Source organism: Anastrepha ludens, chromosome 3 (assembly GCF_028408465.1).
Source record: "Anastrepha ludens isolate Willacy chromosome 3, idAnaLude1.1, whole genome shotgun sequence".
Classification (NCBI taxonomy): domain Eukaryota; kingdom Metazoa; phylum Arthropoda; class Insecta; order Diptera; family Tephritidae; genus Anastrepha; species Anastrepha ludens.
In genome coordinates, this window is record NC_071499.1 from 98,887,904 (window position 1) to 98,897,758 (window position 9,855).

The 9,855-nt window shown below is 35.9% G+C and overlaps 1 protein-coding gene across 1 annotated transcript; it reads right to left on the reverse strand.

Moving 5' to 3' along the window:
* Positions 1-4,229, reverse strand: LOC128858570 (60S ribosomal protein L35). The gene is made up of 3 exons (XM_054094964.1): positions 4,127-4,229; positions 3,839-3,975; positions 1-272 (listed from the first exon to the last, which is right to left on the reverse strand). The coding sequence occupies exons 1-3, from the start codon at positions 4,127-4,129 to the stop codon at positions 41-43; spliced, it is 372 nt and encodes a 123-aa protein (XP_053950939.1). The 5' UTR covers positions 4,130-4,229; the 3' UTR covers positions 1-40.
* Positions 4,230-9,855: the final 5,626 nt, after the last annotated feature.

Below are 9,855 nucleotides of genomic sequence, written 5' to 3' on the forward strand. Positions count from 1 at the left end.
TATATTGTTATTTTTTATTATAACCATTCATTCAATACATTTATGATTTAACTGCGTATTTCCTTGTTGGATATATAGACCTTTTGCGAATTTCTTTCAGAGTTTTCCTATTTGCATCTCTGGAGCTCAAAGCCTTACGAACAGCTCGTGTCCTCTTTTTTCTCAAATCCAAAGGCTTATATTTTTTATTTTTAAAAACTTTCCGGAGATTTTCCTTTTGCTTCTGGTGCATTACAATATAGACCCTTGCTATAGCTTTGCGAACCACCCGACTGAAAGTAAATTTTGAAATTATTATGGTATTATGGTATAATGGTATTATTAACTATACATTCATATAACAGAAAATAATTTGTCCTCTATTACTTAATATAAAATGTTATATCGAATTTCGAATACGTATTACTGCCATAACTTTTGAAACCTCAGTAAACTTCGTTTACGGATTTCCCCCAACTGCTTATTATTAACAGCCAATTGCGCAATTAAATTAGCTATTCCTTATCCTTGTATTTTTTTTTTTCTTCATATCATTAACCCTTTGCACTCGGAATGCCACACTGCTGGCATGAAGTTTTATTCCGGCAACTCGGAATGCCAGCACTGCTGGCATGAGCATTTTTTTCGGTAATTCGAAATGCAGACTCTAGAAAACTATAAGATGTGAAATTTTATAAATTTTCTCAATAAATTCATGTAAAAATTATATATTTTAATGTTTTATATTTTTAACTAAAAACGCATTTGATGATAACAACCACAACAACATTTTTGATAATAAAATATATATATAATATCATTATCGAGTTGTTGGAAGGAAATGTGAAAATGGTCTCCGAGTGCAAAGGGTTAATAATAATTAATCAAACCAAAAACATCGAAATATTCCACCAATATATTATAATATATATAAATTTCATTATTCATTTTCATTTCAAATTAAACCTTTCATAACAGTATTGATAGGAGATTAATTTTGTGGATTTATTGGTAATTAATGCATATGTGAACGCATTTTTATACTCTCGTTTTTATGCGGCAAATGGCAGAATATCAATGAGAAACGAATTCGAAATCGGTATGCTATCCTATCCATAACAGCATTATTTTTATTTGTATTCGTTCTCATCGGCCGCCGTAGCCGAATGGGTTGGTGCGTGATTACCATTCGGAATTCAGAGAGAGGTCGTTGGTTCGAATCTCGGTGAAACACCAAAAATTAAGAAAAACATTTTTCTAATAGCTGTCGCCCCTCGGCAGGCAATGGCAAACCTCCGAGTGTATTTCTGCCATGAAAAAGCTCCTCATAAAAATATCTGCCGTTCGGAGTCGGCTTGAAACTGTAGGTCCCTCCATTTGTGGAACAACATCCAAGACGCACACCACAAATAGGAGGAGGAGCTCGGCCAAACACCTAACAGAAGTGTACGCGCCAATTATTATTTTTTTTTTATTCGTTCTCATCATAAGAATTTATTACTAATACTTTTTTGAGTGTGTAGTTTACTAAGAAGAGAATACGTAAATTGCTTATTATCCTGTCGTATCAAAAATAATATTAATGGAAACCTCGAAGTATGTACTTTGTGCTGGACGTGAATTAGCACACTCACGCCATTTTTTTAAATTGTTTATTTTGATTGACACTTATAAAGGGTTTTCCAATAACAGGTGTTATTTAAATATATAAAAGGCTATCGAGAGATGAATAACAATTTTTTATGGCCGGAATTAGATGGTATTGATCTGGGCAACGTTTATTTTCAACAAGACGACGCTAAGTGACACACAAGCAACGAAACCATTGATATTTTACGGGAAAAGTTTCCGGATCGTGTTATCTCTCGAAGAGGTGATCACAACTGGCCATCCAGATCTTGTAATTTAACACCTTGTGATTTTTTTCTTTGGGGCCACGTGAAAGAGAAGGTCTACGCCAACAGTCCAGGGTCGATTCAAGACCTCAAAGACGGAATTCGTGAGGCTATCGAGGAAAATTTCATCAAAAGGATATTGTCCTGTAAGCGTGGTCGCGGTGGTTATTTTCCTGATGTTACTTTCCACTATTAACGGCATACCTTTCTCTTTATAATGAAATAAACATCCGATCAATAAAAAAATATTTAAAAAAAAACAAAATAACACCTCTTATTGGAAAACCCTTCATTAGCCGACGATACAAACAAAAATTGGCAAACAGATCCGTGGAATTTAGAACACTGTTTTGGAGTCTTACATATTGGCATCTGAAATGTTCATAACGTGTTAATCTACTAACGTCGTAACACCAATAATTTGAAGTACTGTAAATCGCGGCAAAAAAAAGGGTGGCAAAAATTGATGGCAAAAGTAAATAAAAAAAAGTTGGTGGGTGTATGATGCAACACATGCAAATTACGTCCCAAAAGCAAACTACCATCGAATGACCACATATTGCATTATCCACATAGTAATAGTTCAGACACGTATTTTCTGGAGTAATGAATCGTATCTCAAATCCGATGGAAAACAGTGATCAGAAATCACCCTTGTAGGCAGATACCGGAGGCTGCCCAACCTATACAACAAATACTGGACCCCCAGTTACAGTATACAGAAGTATAAGTTTAACCTCTTAAAGTATCCTTAACGCAATTGACAAAATGACGCAGGTATTATGAGGCAGTTTAAATTCTTCGTCGGCGATCGGTCGCATTGAGATGCTAAAGTTTAAAAATGTGGTGTCCCGATGAATACAGTTTAAGGCATGTTTATAAACTTTTGGGTGCATCAGGTGTATATAGCCATACATTCCCATGGCAGTTATCGGAATGACTCGGGTTTTCCCCGACCAAGGGCTGCCGCCCCAGTAAACTAGCCCTGTCTAGTGAACAGCCCCTCACTCCCCGTGTAACAACAACACCATATGCTGAAACTCGCTATAAAGGAAGGGTGGGATAAAATTTAATCTGACGTGACAAAAAAAACTAGTTGAGTCGAGGCCCCGAAGACTGTCTTCCGTTATCAAAGCAAAAGGGAAAGCAACAAAATACTAAATCGATATCATTTTTGTAAAATATATCTCTGTACACTTTATTTTGACGCTTAAAATATGCACTAAATTTTGTTTTTATCTTAGAACTTTTGTTGTAATTTTTTTTTTTTAGTTGTTGTTTTCTAGTAATTAGTTGAAAATCAAATACTAATTCAAAAAACCTGAAATTAAAATGTATTGTTTTGTTATAAAAGACTGAAATAAAATCCATATTATAACAAAATGCTTTGTACCCTTTATTTTGACGCTCACAGTATATTCAGCCACGCTTTTTAGTTGTTAATTTGTCCGGCATGTCTGAAGTTTGCAACTTAAGAATGCAATTTAAATTGTTAATTTATGGTATATATAAATAAAAATTATTAGAAACGTGTGTATAGTGAAAATCGCGCCGATTTTTAATTGAAAATTTCTTTTCTCACAATCGTTCATTTGATAGTTCGTCCAGAAATTTTATTTTGTCACGATATTAGAAGCGTTTGTAACCCATGTAATAATGTTGTTGTCAAATATAAATAATTATTTAGTAAGAAAAAATCTCTAAATCGATTGTTTAATAAAGAGATTTGATGGCACATTACACTAAACCCATCCCAAGATTATTATAATCAAAACTGGTAGCAATGCAAAGTCAATGCCCAACACGCATCTGTTGGTACCCCAATCGATTTTTAAACATTTATGACTTTCAAAGTAGTTAGTTTCCAATTTTATCATGGTAGCAGTCCTTTATATTTTGCATGTACAACTGTTTGTGCAATACGCAGTACTAAAAAAACAACTTAAGCTCACTGTTACACTTACATTTTTGAAAGCTTGGAAGGAGCTCCTCCGGTTACTTTTGCCACACGCAAATTAAGAAGCTCATTTTTAAGTTCCTCGAGCTGCTTTGACAGCTCCTTCTTGTCCTTTGTACGCAACTCTGAACACTTTACTTTCACCTGAAATCGCGAAGCCAAAGATCAGTATATTAAAAATAATGTGATAACGGAATAATTAAGACAATACACAAATTATTTCAATTTAAAGATAAATCTTTATTCAAAAGATGTTTCTTAAAATTGATGGTAAAAAAAGGAAACAAAACGTTACCATTCTGGTTGCCGTTCACGTCAAAAAGACTGTGCGGCGATAATATACTAAAAAAATCTATAAAGATGTGTTCGCAAAAAACTAGCTTTATGTAATGTATTCCTAATGCGATAGCTACACGCAACAACTTTTAACTGATCATAGGTGTTTTGGTTAAATACTGGTCTCATGTACCGTACGGTTGTACCGGAGAACGTTGATTGTATACAGGAGGTTTGTCCAGAGAACGTAATTTCATGGAGAAGGCGCAGCCCCGGCCCGTTCCTCATATTGGGCTCTAACAAAACACGGGAAAAAATTCAATTCAGTAATTACTTCACCACAATTTAACAGTAGGAAATTAATTAATACGGCTGCTGGAGAGAAATGAGAGGGAGAGAGTGACATGCAAGTGTGAAAAAAATATAGTTTACATTTGCTTGCATCAATGAATTTCTTTTTGTTGGGCTTTTTAATATCTGAGACCGTTAGGCTTTTTAATATTTGAGACCGCGGGTAAATAATCACGGACGCTATAGCTACCTTTGAATGCATTTTTATCTTGTAGTCGCTAGGCTTAGAATTCTAGTTTCGGAAGCACACGCATATGTACATATATACGAATACGCATTGTTTTGCTTAGAATAGAAACATTTACGTACATACATTGTCTCAACATACATATGTATTCATATATGCAAACATACATATGTAACAATGTTTATTGAATGCATTATATAGATTAAAATGAATTGAATGTGTAAATTGAATATACTTTAAATACAATGAAACTCGACTTCTTCGCTCGGCTGCTACTTTACGACTCGACTCAACTTCGGCGACTTAACGACTTTAACGTTTCTGATTCTGACAACTTTGCTAACTTGGCTACTTCTTTAGGATAATTGCATGATTCAATTATTAAAGGTTTGCTCACTAGTAACATTCGATTTTTGACACTCCCTTACAAAAGGTTGTATGTAAGAAGGTGGATAAAGTGGAACAAATTGAATCCTTTTTGGTAAAAATGGAAGCAAAAAAGTATTTTCTTACTTAAATGGAAAGAAACTGCGAACGGTTTAAAAAATAAATTTTAATTAATATTTGAAAGTAAAGAATGGTATAAATAGAAGTTATTAGCGGAAATTGCCAAATCTAATATTAAAACAACAAATTATTTCACTTAATCCAAGATTTTATTTTGTGAATTATTTATTAAATTTAAAACCGATCGCGAAATTGCGAAGCTTTGCCAATATGAAACAATTTTGTTAAAAATAAATAAATAATTGGCACGTACAATTCTGTTAGGAGTTTGGCCGAGATCCTCCCCCTATTTGTAGCGCGCCTCTTGGTGTTATTCCATAAATGGAAGGACCTACAGTTTTATGTAGAGGTTTTTCATGCTGGTACTGTGCTTTACTAAGCTTCCTATGGACACTTCATCCATTCATGGTAAGGTGGGCTCATTGGAAATAAGTTCAGTCAATCCCAACTTTTTTAGAATGAGGTATGCAATGTTATCGGACCAATTATTCGCCCTGTCGTAACTCTTTGGGAAATGCTAGCTCTTCGCGAAACATGAATTCCTTCTAAATCAACACATCACAAGAAATAAAGCTATGCAAATTCTCCACTCATCGATCTTGGAGTACGTCAAATACTCTATCATGTCCTGACTTAAGCGGTATGTATTTCATGTCATACTACCATAGTCCTGAACATACCGATGAAAACTCTTTAGCGGGTTGTTGCTCGTAAGCAGACCATTTCGAAAATGAAATGTTTTTTCTACAAATTTTACTTTTCCTCCACTTTTACTCAAAATTTCTAGAACTAGCAACCCAGGGTCTTGCTAAGGGAGCCGATTTGTCAAGAGAGAACGAGAAAGCTGCTTACTGAGCAAACCTTTTATCATTGAGTCACGGGATAATTGAACGGCTGCTGATGCCAACGACGAATAATGATGCCACCTCCTTACACTCGGTCATCCTGATCATCATCTGACCCAGATGATAAAACTTGTGCGTCTCCTATGTATTTCCACAGCTTCATGTTGTCTGCACTTGTAGATGTTTGTCCTGGTCCCTCGAAATCTGTTGCCTTTTCAACCTTGTATCTGCCATTCTGTTAAACTTCTACAATTTTATACGGACCTATAAATTTGCTGCTCAACTTCTTGCCCGCCACAAATTGTGTCTGTATAATCGCTTCCAAATCAAACTTTTGGTACCCAGTATGAAGTTTGCGTCTTTTGTCAAAGTTCTTCTTATATACTGCTTGTGCCTACTGAGTAGCTTCTTTCGGTTCCATCCTAACTTTCTTCCGCTAATCTTCAAATACAGTTAAAATTTCTTCTTCAATCGCTCTTACCACGTCCGGCCGTGTCTCGCTTCGAGTTTTTACTCCAAAGAGTACTTCGAACGGTGTGTACTTATTTGCCGAATGAACGTGTGCGTTAATTGCTCTCTGCACCTGTCCTATGTACTTGTACCATTTGCTTGGTTCCGTTGCTGACAGCTTTGATAAAACTGAGAGGATAACTCGATTTACTCTTTCGATTTGTCCATTGCCTCTTGGAACGCCAGTGGTTGTCTCAACATGCTCAACATTACGTGCAGCGCAAAATTCTTTAAATAATTTTGAAGTGAATGCTGGGCCCTTATCGCTTATAATCCTTTGTGGGCTGCCAAAAATATCCACGCACGTGGTCAAAAGTTTCACTGCGTCTTCTGCGTCTGTCGACTTTGTTGCAAATAACCAAGTGAACTTGGTAAAACCATCAACTAAGGCGAAAATATATCTGTAACATTTCGCTGTTGAATCTAATGGGCCTAGATGATCAATATGAATTGTACATAATGGTTCATCGCCTTTATTTATGATATGCAAAAAATCATCTTGCTTCCCCATTTTACGATTATGTAATATACACTCGATACAATTAGCAATATGTTGTCTGACCTTATGTTCTAAATGTGGGATAAAGTAGTCTTGTTCAATTGCGTGCATAGTTTTCTGCACACCCATATGCCCGACACCATGCGCTTTATCAATATAGTTTTTCTCCATTCTCTTTGGCACCGCTAAAACGTCACGCCCACTTAATTGTTTGTAGATCAATTCATCTTTAATAACAAAATTTCCATACGCTTTCTCTTGTAGAATTTCTGCTACAGCTTTCAAATGTTCATCGCTTTGTTAGGCTTTTACTATTCATGCTCGAGTTTCAGATGTAACAACAAAAACTGGATAGCGACGTAACGAGTCCACGTGTTTCATCCTGTTCCCAGTTCGGTGTTCGGTTTTAAAATTGAAATTTCGCAAATACATTAACCATAGAGCAACTTCGCGTATAACGTCTTTTTTCGTTGTCATCTGCTTGAACGCTGAGCAATCCGTGACTAAAACGAACTCAATACCTAGTAAGTAATGTCGCAGTCTTTTTGTTGCCAAATAAGCAGCTTTTACTTCTAAAATATAGCTATGCAATTTTTTTTCGTGTGGCGTAGCCTTTCTGCTCCACTTACCGTCCTGTAGCTGTAAGAGTACACCGCCAAAACCAGATTTAGAAGCATCAACGTGAAGCTGAGTCTTTGCCGTTTGCTTAAAAATCTTTAGGACCGGCTCTTCTACCAATATTGCTTTCAACATAGATACTGCTGCTAGTTCTTCATGTGCAATCTTGAATTCTGTTTCTTTTTTAAGAAGCTGAGTCAACGGCTTCGCTATCAACGCATAATCTTGGACGAACTTCCTAAAATAACCTGTCAAACCAAGAAAAGCTTGTACAGTTCTTAAGTTGTTTGGTGTAGGAAAATTTTTTACTGCCTTCAATTTTTCATGGCCAGGCCAACCTTTGCCATCCTATATGGTATTACCAAGAAAATTTATGCGATTTTGAAAAAATTGGCACTTGGACCACTTGATTTCTAAACCGTACAATTGTGCGCGCTGCAAAACCCTTTGCACATTTGCTGACACGCTTCTGCTGTTTGCCCAAACACAACTATATCGTCTACATACAACTCCATTATACCCTCGTTGCGCAAGCTCTGGAAGATTATGTTCAGAAAGCGCACAGAAACAGCTGGCGAATTGCAAAATCCAAAAGGTGCTTTATTAAACTCAAATACGCCCGGCTTTGTTATGAACGCTTTGTATTTTTTACTATTTTCTTCTACCGGCACGTGAAAAAAGCCATTCTTAAAGTCCATAACCGTGAAGAATTTGGCACTTTGCATTTTTTCTAAAACATCTCCTACAATTGGTACTGGAAAGCGATCTTTTAAAACGAGACAATTGAATTTTCGATAATCAATGCACATTCTGCGCCAATTTTTTTTTCGCCAATACTACTTTGCTTACTACATCGGAAACAGACTTCCGAATAACACCCTCTTGTAACCAATCTTCAATTTGCTGCTTTACCACCGCGTTTGCCGACAATCGACTGGGGTTTTCTTTAAAATATATTTTGTCATTACTGGGAATAATTTTCAAATGTACAGGGCATTTTTCAGTTGCATTGTTTGGAGTATAGTTCATTACCATTTGATTAAATATATTCTTGTATTTATGCGGCACATGAATTTCGTCAACGCCTTGAACATTAAAAACTGTTGCTATACTGGTGTCTATGCCTTTCTCTGTAAGTGTATACCCGGTCGCATTCACCGTCAAAGTGAATTTTTCTATTAGGTCGAATCCAATTAGTGCATCGAACATTATATTATTGTCGTCTACCACTAGGATTGTATGCTCGGTTTTCAAGCCATCTACTTCAATAATACTAGAAAACTTGCCTCAAACATCGGTATTTTTGTTACCTAAGCCATATAACTTTATGCTGTTTGCTTTTAGAGCGTATTGCTGAAATAATCTTTTGTAAGTGCTATATCGTATGAGCGTGACATCTGCACCAGAATCCACAAGACAATTCACACTGTTCCCACCTATTCTCATTTGCTTCAACCTCTTTGAAACTAAGTTGACGTTTTGTTTTGTGCAGTTTTTCGCAATGTGACCATTTCCATTGCATTTGAAACATTTCGTTTCCTCTCTACACTCTGATCTCACACGTCTAGCCAATCCACAGTTATAGCAGTGCTGCTTACGCATAATGCTGAAAACAGTGAACACCGCACGGATTCCCTTACCGCAGTCCCTTACCGTGCACAAAAACTCACCCCGAGAACAACTGCGTTCTTTTAATTACATAGTTACACAATACATCGGTTTGTGTGTGATTGGTTGTATCGACACAATGTTGCCATTGGTATTTTTGCTTACTACTTTCACACACATTCGCGTTATCAGTTACAAATTTTCATTGTATAATAAACCAAAGCCAAAAACCAACAAATGCAAATAGTTCATTTATCTATAATTAACATTATTCAACAGTATTTTTAAGCTATTTTAACAAAAATTATCATTTTTCTAAGTTTATTTTATTAATAATTTCGAAATGTACTGCTTGGCAACACTGTGTGGTGAGAGAGCAATCATCTAAGTCGGTATTACGGAATTTTTTTAACAATCGTGAAATAAAATCTACGGTACTACGATACGGAAGGAAGGAACTTTTCATTTACATGGGGTTCTCATTAGTTTGATCGGAACAACTGCGTCGGGATTGCGTTTACGGTGTTCACTGTTTTCAGCATAAGTTTCTGTATTCCGTAGGTTTTCTTGCCATTGTTATAAAACTTCTTTTTTGGAAGCAAGAACAAATATGTGAAATTATT

Excerpts from the sequence above, each read along its gene's own strand:
- LOC128858570 (XM_054094964.1), bottom strand. Across the intron at positions 273-3,838 it reads CCTTCCAAGCTTTCAAAAAT|TCGGGTGGTTCGCAAAGCTA; the intron begins GTAAGTGTAACA and ends ATTTACTTTCAG.